Source organism: Amia ocellicauda, chromosome 2 (assembly GCF_036373705.1).
Source record: "Amia ocellicauda isolate fAmiCal2 chromosome 2, fAmiCal2.hap1, whole genome shotgun sequence".
In the NCBI taxonomy this organism is placed as follows: Eukaryota; Metazoa; Chordata; class Actinopteri; order Amiiformes; family Amiidae; genus Amia; species Amia ocellicauda.
Genome location: NC_089851.1, coordinates 4,866,618 through 4,885,256, shown reverse-complemented (window position 1 = coordinate 4,885,256; position 18,639 = coordinate 4,866,618). Strand labels below are relative to the sequence as shown.

The following is an 18,639-nucleotide window of genomic DNA, read 5'->3' as shown; positions in this document are numbered from 1 at the left end:
TAAGACCATTGACTTATGCTATACATGTTTTCTTTATAAACTGCAATACTAATTAGTAAATGTACTCATTTTCCTTTAAGAACTATACTTGGAGTCATCATAATCTCTATGTAATCTTGCGTTCCTGCCATCAGCAGCTTTTTAGAGCCGGGGCCACATGAACCAAGCGTGCTGGACTTTGTTTCTGTCGCTCAGAGAGATAGTATCGGCACAACGAGAGTTTCTGCACGGGCACTGAAAAATCTTTAACCCAGTGTCCACAAACTCCCACACAGTGAGATCTTACATCAACACGGGCAACACAAAAAAAAGCAAGGAAGTTTACTGCTCCGAGTGCCCCTTTGCACACTGAACACGGACTTTGAACACAGCAAAGAAAAGTCAGTTCTCTCCCTTTTATTTTACACTCCCGTTTCCACAGACCCACTGAAAACATTCTAACAATACATGAAACATGAAATCTGTATCCTGGGATTCCTGCGGATGAACGTACACTGATGTAAACCGTACAATGGGAGCGAGAACTATTTCAGTGATGCTCAGTGCATGCTATTAAAATATCATTTTCAGGACTAGCTCGTAAGTCACAGTTCCATCAGCCAACACGCACTGATTTCACACACATCTGCAGCCTATTAATACACCTCCAGTGTGGGTCCCTCGAGAAATCCTAGCAAAGCGCCTGAAAGTGCTGTGAAGCAGCAGCAACACTGTCTTTCTCCGCCGTGGGCTTGTCCATCCCTAAGCAACCTAACCTCATCTCTGCCGGCCCCCAAAACCCAAGAATGCGTCCTACGAGATAAATATTTCCATCTGTCTTTACCCTGAGACTCCGAGACAGACACGGCAGATCTTGTGTGTTAATTAGAGGACAGAGACAGCCCACACGGTTCCCATAACATTTCGTTTTGGTGCATGGTTCCTGGCAAGTAACGGACCGGGTGGAAATCACGGTAAACGGCAACAAGAGATACACCCTACACCACGTCCTGTGCTGAGGACTAAGGGCCCACTGTACCTGCTCGGTGGCCACCACACACGGCTCCGGCTTGAGGACGCAGCTCTTCTTCCTCCAGTCCGACACCCCGTTGTGCTCCAGGTGTGGGGTCCTCCGGCCGTCGGCTTGCGAGCACTTGGCCCCCGGAATGCTGTGGACAGCAAGTGGACAGTTTAGAGACGACACCGCCGACACGCACCAGGGACGCACCGAGTGCTAGGAGACCGAGTGCGACTTACGTAAGGCTGGGGCTTTTGCTCCCGTGTTTCTTCCGATGTCCCACCACGTACGGCTCCACATCTGCGGAAACAAACAGAGTGGTGAGCATCTGACAGCCTCGGCCAGCCTCCACTGCCTCCGAGGAGCACTGAGCTGGGAATGGAAAGCATTTCCTCCATGCAAATCTGCTAGGTGGCGCCCAGCTTGTCGCAATCGATACCAGCGTTGTTCGGGATTTAATCCCCACCCACCCCCGAGTCCTGACAAGTGCATTCGAGAGACCCGATTGGTCAGGAGATCTTCGGACACATTTTCAGAAGCTTTTCTTACTATTTCTTTGCGTCTAATAAACTATTTCATCTCTTCAGCACTGTGGCGCAGTCATATTTCTTCTTTATATTTAAAACCTCCTCCTTGAAGTGGATTATGTTTGTGTTTGTGCGAGATTTCATCTGAAAAGAGCAGGACATTCAGCATCAGACTCCCTAACATAATTTCACAGTCTGTTTCTTCCGTTGTAAAGGCTCATTTTTCCCATGTTCCCTCAAAGTCTGATTAACTAAACTGAAATTATACACAAATGAGTAAGAATGGCCACAAACTCACCGATCAGGAAGAGATGATAAACAAAACAATAACCTCTTTACCAAAATAAATCTCCTACTATCAGTCAGACTATACAAAGACACACGAATCCTTAAATTCAGCAAAACGATCAATTCATAGAAAGCTTTGAGGCATTTCCGTCTCCCTTCAACGTGTTCTTCGCGGTTTTTGAATCTCCTAAAATAAAATTATAGTCCACAGGCCAAATATTAAATGCTTTCACTCTCATTGAACTAAAGCTCACACAAGGCTAACATTAACCCAGAAACACGTATGATTAACAAAGAAACGCATCCCCTGAGCCTGAACTGGAATTGAAGGGGTGATAAAGGACATTTTAAAATCCATTTGATTTTACTGACATCAAGGGATGCAAAACAGACTCATGCATGATCGTGACAACAGCCCCGCTTTTTCCATCTGAGTTTGCCGGGTTCTCAAATCACCCCTGCTGATGTTTAGAGCTTTCTGCCACCCCCCCCCAATACCCCTGCTACTCCAACCCAACCACACACTTTTCAAAAGCAGCAGCGCGAGAAGGGAAGGGCAGCAGCAACTCTCTGCGTCAAGGCAGCGCCCCAGCAGACAGCACACCCCCACAGCGCCTGCGGTTTAACAGCTGCTAGAAAGTAAAAAAAGCTGGGTGTGATTTTCCATGCCAGGCTTAGTCGAGCGGCAAGAGTCGGCAGCAAGCGCAGCACTCACTCACACACACCTTCGTCCTGACTCGAGGCCTCTGAGCAGTCTCCTCTAAAGTGCTCTGCGGACTGGCAGGGCTTGCCTGAGGGCTGCAAGTTACCTGCAAAGGAAAACAGATGGTATGCCACAACCATCCGAGGGTATCACACCACAACGGGCAGACCTATGGGCTACGCGAGAGGACCTTTTGTGGGCAGGGTGCGCCGGTAGGAAACCCAGGTGGGTGACACTCATTGTTGGACAGCAAATTAAGCCCCGTCTTTTGGCTCCGGATCTCCAGCTACAGAGACGAACGGTCAGCTTCGAGTGTCTTTCAATGCCGTTCCTACAGTGTTGCGAACAATGCCTACACCCCGAGTGAGATCAGCATCAGACAGGGAGCAATATCAATAACCAGGTCACTAATATAATGCTCTCACAGCCCTCATCCAAAACGCTGCACCGCTATTAACACGTTACAGGTGTGTGGACTGCAAAATTAACCGCAGCTTTAAATTCCGTGGCTTTTGCAGGTTTTTCATGACCACAGCGACGCTGCTCGGTCAAGTTGTGACGACACTGCGAACACAAGTTCGTCCCAGGTCCGACAGTAGACAAGTGGCCACTTCCTGGTCTCAAATAAATTGGGGATTTTTATAGGCCTAACTTTACAGTACACACGGTATTTTAGCCACCAAGTTAAAATAGCCACTCCCTATGCAAAAACAATATATGGAGCTCTATTATAAAAGAGTCCCTGTGCAATTGCCCTGGAAGTGGGTTTCCAGGGCACGGCCTCCCTGTCACAGAGATGGTAACGCCCTGAAGGGACGCGTCTTTGTCGATCGGTGGTACGAGGGCATTGCGATTGTGTGCTCCAGTACTGGTGTGCCGATGCAAGCTATTGGCGTCTGATACAGAGGGTACAAGAACATATCGACTTCTTCAAACAAAAAAGTAAAATTTTCAGAGTAAAACAAAATCCTGTCAGCAGAAAGAGATTAAAGGATCAAACACCACCGAAGATGACAAAACTCTGCCACTACAGATTTTAATCTTGTGGAAATTAAGGTAATGGTCCTAATCCTAGCTGAACAACTCTATATGAATAACACCACATTATTTGACATTTCGCACATTCGTAGATGAAACTACCAGGAAGCAAATAACTAGAAATACTTAAGTCCCTGTTTAACAAGACATTCAGATTAATACTCCTCCTGTGTTGCTCCTAGCTGAGTCCCGGAGAATTCAGACTTCACACGGCTCAGACACACAACACCGCGATGTGGCCGCGCCGTGTGCAAAGGGCGCTTCACGTAACGGTAACGTTTGTAATTCAGAGACGCTGATGCTTCTCTGCCTAATAACTACCAAATTGGAACGGACCGTTATTACACAACCCCACTCAGCCGTACACAGAGTTCACAGAGAGGGTTTTTGAAAGTTGCACCCATCAGTTGTTAGAGGTGATTAGTTGTTTCTGCAGCCAGTAACAGGGTAGAAATAACTGGCACAAACCTCCACTCAAAGCTTAGGCTAGACTGCTGGCTTGACTCTTTTAACCAGTATATTTTAGTTTGGACCATGTCATATCTGTGACCAGTAGCCCCAATGGGCAGCCTGCTAGGGTTTTTGAGACTTCTAGATATAAGAACATAAAGTGTCCAATCGAGAGGAGGCCATTCGCCCCATTGTGCTCGTTTGGTGTCCATTAATAACTAAGTGATCAAGGATCCTATCCAGTCTGTTTTTGAATGTTCCCAAATTGTCTCTTCAGCCACATCGCTGGGGAGTTTGTTCAGATTGTGACGCCTCTCTGTGTGAAGAAGTGTCTCCTGTTTTCTGTCTTGAGTGCCTTGAAGCCCAATTTCCATTTGTGTCCCCGGGTGCGTGTGTCCCTTCTGATCTGGAAAATCTCCTCTGGTTTGATGTGGTCGATGCCTTTCATGATTTTGAGGACTTGGATCAAGTCCCCACGTAGTCTCCTCTGCTCCAGAGATTTACATCTTATGTATATATACATAAGCGTATTTAGAATAATAATTTAAAAAAACAGAGGGTGCAAGTGGCCTCTTGTTTTCACGAATCCTTCAGATTCCAGGAGTCTGTGCTGCCATTTTAAACCTTGATGGATCACCGAGTTTGACTGGTGACCTTTCAGGCTCCAGAGCATTTACACATTTGCGCCTAAGCAATTAACAGCTAACCACTGCGGCACATACAGTACGCTACCCTTTTATATTCCGTGCACACTGTAATTGATAGGTAACACATCACTTGCTTCACTTGCTCTGCATAAATGCGACTCATAAGTGTCTCTTTATAGTCGGCGCCTGCCACTGCAGATTCGATCACTGACCCTCAGCTTCGCTGCAGTCAACCCTGCCGGGCAGCAAACACAGATCACAGAAAGCTACGGTCTTCACTTTAATAGTACTGATGATTTCCTTAAGGAAATAAATAATTATCTGTTAAAACAAGGTAAAGACCGAATGGATTACATACTGTGTGTCCTGTGGCGTTTAAAGATAACTAATGACATTCACCGAGTATTCATTGAGATCGGCATACCTGCATAACCGGAATGATGTAAGAAAAACTAAATATAATGGGTAAAAGTAGACATGCATTAGGATGAATGGCAAAATACATTTATTATAAAAATGGATAGGCATAAAATCATGAAGATGCTGTTCATTTGTTTGTCTATTGATTTTTACACAAGACAGGCAAACTTTGTTGATGTTTTACACTCCTGGAGCCAAAATGGTGGAACACTGTACCGCTGCCTGCCAGCTACATCATGACACGAGAAAAGCCACACCGAGTGGCAAGGCTCACCCTTCTCAAAAACACCGGGTACGGACTTATACACCGAGACACAGGGTACGACTGGGCGGGGAAATTGAATACATTTCTTTAAAAAGGGTTTTGTTTATTTAAACACCCATGCTGAGAATGTCGATCCTCCGTTCGGAATGGTAATCTGTGGTTTTATCTTTGGAACCGTAAGTGCCGTCACACGCCGACCCGCGTAATCCAAAGACAAACCCGGCATTTCTGCGATGAGTCACCGAGCCAGATGCCTCCCTCTCCACTGCCAACCGCAATCTAAAGCCAGGCTCACTCGTCAGCTGGAGGGCAGCTTCAGGCGATGCGGGAGCCCGGTCTGCACTTGGCGCTGCGTGGGGAGACGCTGATCTCCTCCCATGTCTGAGCGAATAACCGCTAATTCTGGGCCAGTTCAGGGCTGCCCTCGTCCAGTCGGCTACAGGCCCGGGTTTTATCCTCCGGCCAGCAGGCTGGAGGGCTAATCTTCCACACGAGAGGGGGCCGCTCCCACACGAGCCCTGACACCACTCCGGCCAGGTGCTATTTTTAGAGGAACTAAGACGTCAGGGATTGCACATGCTAGGCACACTCAGAGGCAGCATGCATGGAGAAATCTGTGCAAGCTGTGTAGCTGTGGATTTTGCACACTGTTCATGTGAAGCACTGGCACTCCCTCTGATTTAATATGGCACATACGACCGCTACCTGGAGTGTGTTAAATTCAAGCACAAAAGCCTGCAGCTACGGAATCATATACACAGCACTGCTGATGTCCCGAGACATTTTTAATTTCCACACACTCGTCAGTAAAAGAAAAGCACACGCAAGGAAGGCTGGGAAACTGGGAGACAGCATTCATTAACAGCCACCGTTCTGCAGTCTCATTAACTTGTATACAAAACCGCAATCCTGTCAGACAAAACTAGTTCACAAAGTGGAACAGCAAAGCTGCACATGACATTTATCCGACCTCAGGCCAAATTTGTGGTTTGTTTTTAAATGTAAGCTCTTTTTGAAGAGGCAGCAATAAAAAGAGTGTCATTTAAATTATTCTGATCTATATTTTCAACACTGATCCCCACCCAGTTCCCTACACACACGTCCACAGAGCATTCGGTTCTCGTCTTCATCGCTATAGTTGTCACACAGAAGGTTCGGGGCCTGAGAGCAACGGTCAGCTGAGGGAAGGATAAGATGTCCAAACCAATTTAGCACAGCAGGCCCGCTGCGGACGCTCAGACCAGTGCGCCACTCTTCTGAAGGCAGCGCCTCCCTGCGTGGCGATTCAAAGGACACACGTCTCCCAGTGCAGACACGCACAGAGCGGACGAGGGAGATTCATGACTTACAATGGCTACAGCTCGAGTCGGGCAGGAAGAAGCCGCAGACCTTCTCCTTTTGCCGAAAAGCTGGTGGCGCTGACAGAAACTTCTCCCTGCAGAAGACAAGAGATACAATTCATGAACTGAGGAAGCCTGTGATGAGTGTGGTCTCCTGAACAGAAGCATCAGAAGTTAATCATTATGAAACGTTCAGTATCAACCTGTATTACTAATTACTATTAAAGCAGTTTTAATAAACTACTGTTGGCAAATACACTCCAAACCTCTGAAACCCAAATGTGAGGAAGTGCCAAAGAGCAGGGGGAACTACTGGACCAATCCCCATCAGCTCAGAGACTCTTATAACCACAGAGACTCATGATGGGTGATTTTCACACAAGGAGGCGGTTTATTGTCAAAGGATTGTCTTGTTTTTTAACCTGACACGTAACGTCTAACTTTTTTTTTTTTCAAATGCTGAATCCCTAGATATCTAGAGGATCTCATATTCTATTATTCTGAACTGACATAACACACCGATATGAACACACACATTGTTTTCTAAAAACATTCTTGGAAGCCTGGCGTTTGATATACATCAGTCCAAAATGAAAACCTCGTATTGTATATTATACCAATAAAACTGAGAAATAACTCTCTTGGGTAGCGACATCAACAGAGATGATCTAAATATAGAAGCACGAAGTTGTGCTGGAAAAGGAAGAATTCCCTTTTCAAAAGCACTGATTTAAAGGCCTATTCAGATCCTATTTAAGCTTGTGACTTGATGGTTTTGTAGATTTGAGAGAGAAGATGTATTGTAGGTGAAGAAGCAGAGGAATTTGGTATTTGTACTCAAATATAACTTGTGAATATTGGAATAAGGGTGGGCTAAGTTTGCAAGTCTTTGATATCAATGTCATTATATGCCTGTCCTGGGATTAGTCCCGTTACAATTCTGGCTCTATACAAGACTGTATAGGTCTACATGGTTCAGTCCTACATTAACTGTAGGTGTCAGCAAGTGCCTGTACTGGCTGTCATTTCTCAGCACATATGAACCAGGATGTGCTGTGATGTCAGGGGAGGACAGCTCAGTTGCTGGGCTCCCAGGCCTGTGGATCACATCCAGCTCAGAGTCTAGTTCTGCAAAACAGGCGGCGATACTTTCAGTTTGTAGAAAACGAAACTCATGGACTGGAATTGACACTTTCCCAGGAGGGGGCATCGTTTGCCTCTGAAAGCAAGAACTGCCTCTCGGCACATTTCAGAACATTCGCAAGAACAGAACTCTAAATCTACAGCCTGTTATTCAAAATATGAGTATTACTGATGTATTAATTGATTCATTAATTTAATTTAATTTGTGTAATGCCTGTGTTTAAGACAAGGTGTATTAAAGCACCTGAAATAAAGTTACTTTGCACTGAGGTTAAGTATTTGTTGTGGTAATACACAACAAAATACAGCAACCGTAGTGAAGGAGGGACAAGACAACAATTCTCTACAATTGCAAACAAGCAGAACTGAAAATGAAACAAAAGTTCCTACTGTGGTGGATCAGATTACAGGCAGTGTGAAACTGGTGCTGGTTTAAAGATTGCAGTGTAGTGATAGGAACTGTAGGGAGTAGAGGTTCCGTTGAGTTTTCAGGAATTGTATACTATTACTTGATGCTATAGCATAATCACATACACACACACGTATTTATATATATATAAATTATTATCAAGACATTCCCAGATGGAACTTTTGCATTCGATCACTTCAAACGCATCTTTTCCATCAGTATAACTTATTAAACTGTACTGCACACAGAGTCCATTTTCAGGGTATAAAACTACACAACCTGTGACCAGATCATGCGACTGATTTACAGGGCTGCATTCTTCGAGGGAGGGAAAGACAGAATAAAAGCTGGAATATTACCCTGTCCGTTTGCCCTTGGCGATCCTTCGGTTACTGAGTTACAGATCTCTCTCTCTGGCAGAAAGGGGAATGAGAACTGAACTCACCTCAAAGTCCGCTCCAGCTCCCTGCTTTCCAGCTTGTCTCCCTGGTTGAGTAAGCGCAGGATGCCCTTTTCGAATGACTCCATGGACTGTTCCTTGGGAAGCTTCATTGGGGGGAAAGAGAAGAACAGACGTGCATCACAGCGATGTCAGGTTTTCACCTCCATCTCTGCGCCGTGGACCAGCGACTCCAGGCGAACAACAAGGTCTACTTAATAACACGATAGAGTGACAGGAATATAAACTGACTGAAGAAGATCCAGTGAGGATAGAAAAACCTATGAGGTGTATGAAACTGTACTGTCTTAATAAATTGTATATATTTATTAATGACACATTCCCCCCCTCCCATCAGTTCTGAAAATACCACAAACGTCACAATAAGCTGTTACAAAGAGGTTTAAAAGCGAAACGAAACTGTCAACAGCAGTAAAAAAAAAAAAAAAAAGCAGTACTGGGCAGGCATTTGTACTTCTCGAACGATGTGTGATGTCGCATTGTTCGATTTCGGCTCGTTTGCATTTGATTACACTCCTCTTTGTCATCGTGGGGGAATCGTGTTTCGTTTAATATAATGGTTCATAATCTACCGTGGAGCGTGAAAGAAAAAATGTCTAGCGCATGCTCTCGGTCAGAATACCCCCCCACTGCTTTATTTTGTCTCCAGTGAAACTCTCCATGGTCGCTTACACACAGCGAGAGAGTTTTTATTCACACAGGACACGCATGTACTGAACATACAGTAAGAGAAATGGCTTGCATTCTTCCTTTCGTTCACAGAGAGCAGTGACGGAAAGCCTACCTTGAGTAAGAAGTCTTCGAGTGCCTGATGCGTCTTCGTCACACAGCTCGACGTCGAATCGGACCACTTCACCTAGAGGAAGAGACATCAGACATTTAGGCTTTGGATTGCAATCAACACGCCCATCTCCTCGGCTCCCCCGCATTTCAGCGATCAAAAGCCTTGCTGCTGCCCTATAACACATTCAGAGTAACTACATGTTGGCTTCCATGGGTGTTTTCGGACGATTTCCAAAGACACAAACATGAGCTACAGTGCTCCTCCTGTGTCAGTCGTACACATTCCCATTGCTGGATCCGGCCTGCACTGACAGCCTGGAGGTCAAGGCCAGGACTCTCTCCCCCAGTACAGGCCGTAGCGGGAGAGGACAGGGAATCCCTGCTCGCGTTTCTCACTAGGAACGCTGCTCGATGGTACTTCTCAAAAAGGACACATTTGTAGGTTTATAATTCAATCACAATCGCGCTTCTGGATTCAAAGTGGGGATATGAAAACGCTTATGGATACAGACAAGTAATATCACATTTCTTTCCTGTCTAGCAACCTTAAGGCCATCAGGTGCATTCTGAATAAACAGCACATTTCAAATCCCGTGTGTGTGTGTGTGTGTGTGTGTGTGTGTGTGTGTGTGTGTGTGTGTGTGTGCGCGCTTCTATCTCGCTCTCCCTCCCCCTCCCTCAAAACAGACACACACAGGTGAAAACAGACCACTGCTTTTGGAATATCAGTCATATTAATGATCACGATTCTCTCAGCATCTGCGGTCACTTAAACGAGGTTGGCCCTCAAAAAGACATGCCAAAAACCTTTATCCATTAATGGTAAAGACAAAGCACCTCATTATGAGACACAATCATCCCTCAAAGCCTCCCTAGAGCCACACTATGCTGTCCGTATGACTCCTTGCTTGATTAACTGATTATCTCCCACACAAAAATAACGTCTGTGACAGTTGTTGCTACACATGAGGCCCGCAAAGCAACAAAGCATGAAACGGGAATCAAGAAGACCAGAATGGCAGCAGACTGTTTATCGCATCACAGCCAGCTCGAGTCCGTTAAGAAACTAATTTCAATTACCTACACCTAATATTTAGATTGATTATAGGTGCAACATGGAATACTGTGTTTAATAGTAGATTTCATCCATCTGCTTCTCATTGTGATCTTAGTTTGTCATCTATTCCCCCGACATGTGTATTGTGAGCATATACACTCACCTAAAGGATTATTAGGAACACCATACTAATACTGTGTTTGACCCCCTTTCGCCTTCAGAACTGCCTTAATTCTACGTGGCATTGATTCAACAAGGTGCTGAAAGCATTCTTTAGAAATGTTGGCCCATATTGATAGGATAGCATCTTGCAGTTGATGGAGATTTGTGGGATGCACATCCAGGGCACGAAGCTCCCGTTCCACCACATCCCAAAGATGCTCTATTGGGTTGAGATCTGGTGACTGTGGGGGCCAGTTTAGTACAGTGAACTCATTGTCATGTTCAAGAAACCAATTTGAAAAGATTCGACCTTTGTGACATGGTGCATTATCCTGCTGGAAGTAGCCATTAGAGGATGGGTACATGGTGGTCATAAAGGGATGGACATGGTCAGAAACAATGCTCAGGTAGGCCGTGGCATTTAAACGATGCCCAATTGGCACTAAGGGGCCTAAAGTGTGCCAAGAAAACATCCCCCACACCATTACACCACCACCACCAGCCTGCACAGTGGTAACAAGGCATGATGGATCCATGTTCTCATTCTGTTTACGCCAAATTCTGACTCTACCATCTGAATGTCTCAACAGAAATCGAGACTCATCAGACCAGGCAACATTTTTCCAGTCTTCAACTGTCCAATTTTGGTGAGCTTGTGCAAATTGTAGCCTCTTTTTCCTATTTGTAGTGGAGATGAGTGGTACCCGGTGTGGTCTTCTGCTGTTGTAGCCCATCCGCCTCAAGGTTGTACGTGTTGTGGCTTCACAAATGCTTTGCTGCATACCTCGGTTGTAACGAGTGGTTATTTCAGTCAAAGTTGCTCTTCTATCAGCTAGGCCCATTCTCCTCTGACCTCTAGCATCAACAAGGCATTTTCGCCCACAGGACTGCCGCATACTGGATGTTTTTCCCTTTTCACACCATTCTTTGTAAACCCTAGAAATGGTTGTGCGTGAAAATCCCAGTAACTGAGCAGATTGTGAAATACTCAGACCGGCCCGTCTGGCACCAACAACCATGCCACGCTCAAAATTGCTTAAATCACCTTTCTTTCCCATTCAGACATTCAGTTTGGAGTTCAGGAGATTGTCTTGACCAGGACCACACCCCTAAATGCATTGAAGCAACTGCCATGTGATTGGTTGGTTAGATAATTGCATTAATGAGAAATTGAACAGGTGTTCCTAATAATCCTTTAGGTGAGTGTATATTAAGTTTACTTTGAAGACAAATGTTTCCATTTTTACAAGATTTTTTTCCCCCTTAACTACAGATACAACCTTTTCACTCTATGATTAAGTGGTCCATAAATGACACAACTGCCTTTGAACTCAACTCTTTAATACTTACATAATTGAACAAGAAAAGACTAATTTGGCAATATTGTTCACTTACATAAAATTCATAAATAAAGGATATGGCCCGGTTTCACTAAATTTAGTTTTTTCCCCATTTGTACTTATTTCCCTGACTTCAGTTTTTTTTTAATGATCTGTAAAGTTCGTTATGTAATCTGTTCCTACATTTCTGTCTAACTGGCTTGCTAACTAAAAAAGCTCCAATGCAAACAACAGATTTTCTAAAGCTGTCGAAGTGCGATTACATCTGTGTGTAGAAACAACGGGGAACTGTGCAGAAGAAACAAACTACACTAGAAAAAACAAATAACAACAAAGAAGATACTATCAACTCTCCCTTTTTGAGGTTTTGCGTAGGCAGGGCGAGCAACGTTGCAAACCGAGGGGCTCCGCTGGCAGCCGAGCACAGACTGCCATTTTCAAAGCGTGTGGAACAGTGGCAGTGTGTGCCGGGCGATGCTTCAGACTGCGCCGATCACAGAGTCAATGTGGGCTCATTGACAGAGCAATCAGCGACCTGCGGACGTTGGACCGAGGAGAAGGAGCCCTCTGGGACAGGCCGCTTTCTGACTCAAGGCCTTAAAACGGGAAGCGCACAATCGATCTGCATTGGCTTCTCAAACTGCACATTTCACTTCACTCCTCTCCAGAACTCACGGTCACATGTGACACTTGTTATTTGGATTAAACATCTGCTGAGCTTATTATTTTCGCTTGGCGCGGGCTGGCTTGTTTTTCGGCCCCACAGTCACGGGGGAACTCATAAATCGCACAGAACTGTCAGTGCCTGGTAGGAACGGGAATGCATGTGAAGGATGATATGCACAGGAAAGCAACACACACAACACACACACACACATCTGTAGGACAGCAACAACAACCTGTGAGGAGTAGTGTAGGTATGAAGAGACTGGATTTCTCCACCTCTTCAGTTTCCCAAAGTAGATGCAAAGATACAATTGAACTACTTTTGCACTACAAAAAGTAGCCTGCTCAGTTCTTTAGCAACACACCCTGACAGAGGTTCAACACCTGTCTGGAAAGCACAGTTTGAATCCAACAGCAGAAACCGTGCGAGTGCCTGGTACTACCCGTTGACCTGCACGGGAGATCATCATTTAATCTACACAACACACACCTCTGGGCAAGCATGATCCGCAGCAGAAAAGTCATGTTTAATGTGCTTCTGCAAATGGGTAAAAATTGAATGTTTATTTTGATCCTGGATGGATCGGTGCGCTCTAACTTTCTAGGAATCACGCCTGCTCTCGTTTCTTTATGGGACCACAAACGGAGAGGTAGAAAACTTCAAGGTCTGCGTATGTTGTTCTTTGTTAGTTAAATGAGCTCAAACAATTCATTTCCACCGAGACTGCTGGATGAAGAAATAATAAACGCACAGGGCAGAAAGCGAAGCAGTATCAAAGATCGTTAGTATATAAACTATAATGAGACCGTTTGATAATATGCTAGCGGATTGCAGAAATGCTTGAATGGGAAATCCTTTTGAAGCAATACAGCTGGCAATGCTTGCTTTTCACAAAATATTACAGTTCTCCCTTCTCCCTCACTTGCTTGCTTTTAATCAGTAAAAAAAAGATAGTAGTCTTTATGAGCAGCTGAACTAGCGAAGTTATATGATTTTAAGCAAAACAATGAAAGAAAGAGCTGGTGAAACAGAACCGTGACGTGGGTTTGAGCGATGCAACAGTGAAAACAGCCACATAACACGCTAAATAAATATTTACAAAGTTCCTATAAACTGTTAGAGGAACAGAGCACACGATTCCTTTTCTAACAGCCTTTTCAAGTAAATCATACACTCATAGGCATCGAACACTACTAGAAGTAAACAGACATTTTTTACGTGGGCCCCTACACTATACACAACCCCCAAAGAGAAGACACAGCAAAGCCCGGCCTCGTGGCTTCCCCGTGACATCACGCCTCATTTATGAAGCTGGTGGTCCCTTAACACACGGAACAAAACCAAGATCCTGCTGGAACACATGACAGGACAGCAGCCCCGGCACGGCAAAAGGCCCGGGCACTTTCTGCCAAGCGTAATCAATGAAGCTCTGTCCGCACCGGAGTCAAAAGGTTGGAGAACTTGTGTCAACAGGGTCTGAAAGGGGAATAAGCGAGTCAGCGGTTTCACGGACTAAGCCAGCCTAGTTAGGAATGCGTCTGCCCGCTATTTCACCAGCTGTACTTAACACAACAAAGCCTGCCGTGGCAGCCGATCGCAATCCATTCTCCGCAGCACCCAGGTTATTCCAGGGCAAGCCGGTGCTCGGTTTTATGGGCTGTTATCAATGAATCCCAACATGTGCACCGTCGATAATATATTTATTTGCAGTCACTTCGTCATGTTTATCTTCCATACTAATAAAATCATAAAAGGTTAAATAACAGTAATAACATGATAATAACCAGTATTCAAAGACTCAAATTGCGTTAGAAAGGCTAAATCTGGATTGCTTAGCTCCAGTTACACAACTGTCCAGTTACCAGGAAGGATATACGACGAGTCACGTTAAACCCACTTCTACTAAGCCATGAATCTTCCAGCGCAATTTAAAACAACCGAGATGTCATGTTTCACCTTTTTTTGTTTCCTTCAGTGGACAGCGGTGGGAACAGAAATGCACTTTGGGGGGTTTCAGTCCCAGGCCTTGACTGCATAACGTTGTGGAAAACAGGCTGTTACCATGTTTACAGCCACAAGGGAAGTGGTGCGGCGCTGTTGTGTGGACGAAGAACAAAAAAGGAAAAGGGGGATTTGTTTAATCTAATCTGTGACCCCACAGTTAGGAGGCCACGAAGCATTGCCAGGTTTTGTCCAGCAGCAGATTCTTGGTATCTTTACAAACATCCCAAAGAGTTCGCTAGTGCGTTTTTTGCTCTGAAACCTAAAAATTAAATCTTAAAGTGGGAATGGTGTTTTTTTTTTTAGGGACACAAACCTAACATTACTCCACATCAGTGAGGGAGTCTGAATAGTGTAGTATTTATGTTTTGTTGTTTTTCCCTGGCCAAACAAAACATGCCACAGCAAACACAGTGAGAAGGATGGTCCATTATCAAGTGAGAAAACGGACACAAAGAAAGGACAGTTTTAACATTTGTATTTCGTTTCAGAATATTCAGATTAAAAACAAAACGGGGATCCTCTGTGTCTAAAGTCTATCGGCAGATGATGTGCACTGGATTGTGAGAGAAATGACTAAATGAGACGATAAGTAGTCGCATTGTGTTTTCACATGCCACATACTGTATCCGCAGTACGCCAATGTGTAAGGCTTCCACGCCCAGCTGAGATGAGTGGGCTGTCAGTTCCCATCGGCTCTCACGGCCGGGGCACAATGGCGTTCCAGCAGCGACTGCATTCCTCACTCGCTCACCCATCCCTTTCAGGAAGGTCACTGCAGAACATCCTTTGGCAGGAGTTTCTCCGTCTCACAAAAAAAACAAACGCAGCCCCTGCAAGGGAACACGCACCCGACACAAAAACACTATTTTCTTTCTGTTACTGGGGGGTATGGAGGCTTCGGTTCGAATCAGGAATGACATCCTCCCCCTCTCTGAGATGGGGAGACTACAGACTGCATCTGAAAGCTGATGGTGTACAGTCACAGGTCAAACTTTTCCAGAGCTCCCTCTCAACAGTGTTTACTTAATGCTGTACATTATTCAGAAACTGCCTATACATGGAAAAGCTTTCCAGACCCGTAGTGCTCAATTACGCTTATAAACTGCGTGTCAATACCCGGATTCTAAAGTAAACAGAGTTCTAGATCTCATTTAATGTAATACATTTGTAAGTGGTAATAAGAGTGTGAATTAAAGCATCTTACACTGCAAAGATAGATGTACTGAGTGTTTCTGGTGAACTGGTTCTTTAACACAAGACTTAATAAATAATTGAATATTTGCTGTGGAATTCATGGGGTTAGGAATATAGGCCTACTTGTAGTGTAAAGCAAACCAAGATATTATGAATTACAATTACAAAAAATATTTCTAATCAATTCCTAGGCCACGTAATGTTTAGTGTCCAGTGTGTGTCATGTAAATAAGCACAGGCTTTTGGACAACAATCCCAAGAGATTAAGAAACTTTACCAAACACAGAATATAAACATAAATATAAATATATAAATATAAACGATTCTGACAGATCACTAACTTAACAGAGACCCTCAACAGGAGCTTATGGGAGAGGCTGTGAAGAGTATAAAAACAGCTTCCTCTTTCTATTGTCGACTCAGGCTTTACAAATTGAAAAAGGCCAGAGTGTCAGGTGGCACGTAGCGGATAATCGCTGTCCTCTTTAAAACTCATTTTCATCCCATGACGTTGTTCAGCAGGGGGGTGGGGTGGGGGGGGTCACCACTGTAAATAAAAGAAGGATAATCTTCTTTTCAGCATCAACCAGGCGCTTTAATTCCAGAAAGCTAAGCCTAAGAAAGGCCGTGGGTATACACACACACACACACGCATATATGCATTTCACATTTGCAGATTAAGTTGTGCCCCAGAAACTAGTTCATCGATAACGGCACGCAGAGATGCCTGTGAAATCCCACAATCATAGCTTGCCGTTGCCCCGGCCCATTATATGGCTGACTGGTTAACAACCACCCTGCCGGGCCAGGAAACAGAGCTGAATGCCGCCATGGTATTCAGTTCACTCTTCCTGGTCGAGCTTCTCGGCCTGAATGAAGTTTCTGTTAATGAGAGCTTCCCTGGCAACTTCCACGGGGCGACAACTCCGCGTTCGTCCCTGAAAGGGGTGACAATCGCCCAATGGGACACTCATACGCCCACACAACACCCACTGCCAGCAGGACTCTGTGCCACCAATACAGCTACACAGTTCCCCGTGAAAGAGACATTTACCAGGAGCAGATTGTCAAAGGAACTCATTCATCATGTTTGCACGACGGTTGAGGTCTGCTCAATAATTTGCGGGCGATATCACATCTCATTAAGATCTACTGACCTTTAATTGTTAAATAAACAAATCTGAACCACATATCCATCTTTCTTAGCCATTATAAATCTTGAAATGTAGACTATACGTTTGTAGAATAAAGATAACCGCATTTCGGTGGGGACGGGGGCAACTCTGGACACAAACACATTTTTCTTAAAAGGGAGAAACGAAAGAATTCACTTCCCTCAAGGTTATACTCCAGGAATAGAAAAGTGCTCATGTGACACACTCTCAGTGTGTGCGCGCCTCCACTACACTCTGTCAGAGGTGCATCACACAGCAACCCAACTTGGCTGGAAGGGAGGAGTAAATTACATTGCAGCTGCAGGGACGATCCGACATCCCCATATTGCAGCTGCAGGCACCGGTTGATTTATATGAATGGTTCGATTTATTCTAAGGCTTGGAGGAGGGCCATACTGTACTCTGAGCAACAGCTTAAGTCTCCCTAGCAGAACTGGAAAACATCCTGGCACCGCTATCGGTTACACTTTCCTCCCAAAGAGGCAACGCAAGCCCAGGTGCTTCGGTCTCTGTCAACACGCTGTAACCCAAGACCTTTATTAGTTACGGGGGCTGAGGTGGACTTCGCACAAGCGAGGCATTGTTATTGCTGTATGTTTATGGATTGTCGTCGTTGTTTTTTGTGGTTTTGTTTTCTACTAACATTCCTAAAAAGCTTGCAAGAAACCACCAACTCATTTAGCTTGACTTTGTTATTTTACACACACATACACCCCCTATATTTAAACTAATCCCAGCTAGTAAAGAAACAATGGTGCATCTTTTTTTTCAATAAGTTTCTATGCATTCGTGACAGAGAGAATGTTTTCTGAACTATCCACACCCCTGGTAATAACGTAAATTCCAGTATACAATACACAGCCAAACACTATTAGAGGTGTTATCGTTCCTGTCAATCCAGAAAAGGCAACAGAATTCCCCACACGGCGTTGTGTACAGGCTGCACACATTGACTTTTATATAATGGAGAGTACACAAACAAACCCAGCTTCAGCTGTGGAACATCAGATCCAATCATCTTCAAGAGACACAAACTCTGCTGCGTTGAACTATGAGTCTTACTCTTCAGTGGATTTATAATAATTGTAGTAGTAGTAGTAGCAGTAATAATATGGTTCCTGTATGTGTACTGGGTCATCGTTCAGGGTATTGTTTGCTAATTCACATTAATGAAAGCTTGAAAAAGTCCAGCACAGACCGCTGCGAGACTACAAGCATCATATTTATGTACATTGTTGACAGCGATCTTCTATTTGTGCATTGCATTTTCACCCATTTATTTTTGTTCGTATCGTTTTCAGTTTCAGAGTGTGAGCCAGACTTTGTGTCATAATGGATTAACACAATCAAGGCAAATCTGTCATTCACACTCGGTTAAGATTTGTGTTGTCGCTGGAAAAAAAAAAAAAAGAAACAACCGTCTCCCCACAGGACTCAGAAAACATCATTTGAATAATTAAGAGTCATGGATTATACATTCAACTTAGCATAAAACAAGTCATTAAAAAGAAAAACACACAGTAAGGAGGATGGTGTAAGACAGACTCCACAAAAACCAAGGCCTGATTTG

At 44.5% G+C, this 18,639-nt stretch overlaps 1 protein-coding gene across 4 annotated transcripts in view; it reads right to left on the bottom strand.

Moving 5' to 3' along the window:
- The window catches only part of zcchc2 (zinc finger, CCHC domain containing 2), a 35,739-nt gene that overhangs the window by 5,736 nt on the left and 11,364 nt on the right, over positions 1-18,639 (bottom strand). For all 4 annotated transcript variants that reach the window (XM_066716506.1, XM_066716481.1, XM_066716498.1 and 1 more), the window contains exons 4-8: positions 9,472-9,543; positions 8,673-8,773; positions 6,685-6,770; positions 1,237-1,297; positions 1,019-1,148 (exon numbers count right to left, since the gene is read on the bottom strand). In XM_066716506.1, the coding sequence (XP_066572603.1) occupies positions 1,019-1,148; positions 1,237-1,297; positions 6,685-6,770; positions 8,673-8,773; positions 9,472-9,543 (450 nt within the window). The remainder of the gene's footprint in view (positions 1-1,018; positions 1,149-1,236; positions 1,298-6,684; positions 6,771-8,672; positions 8,774-9,471; positions 9,544-18,639) is intronic.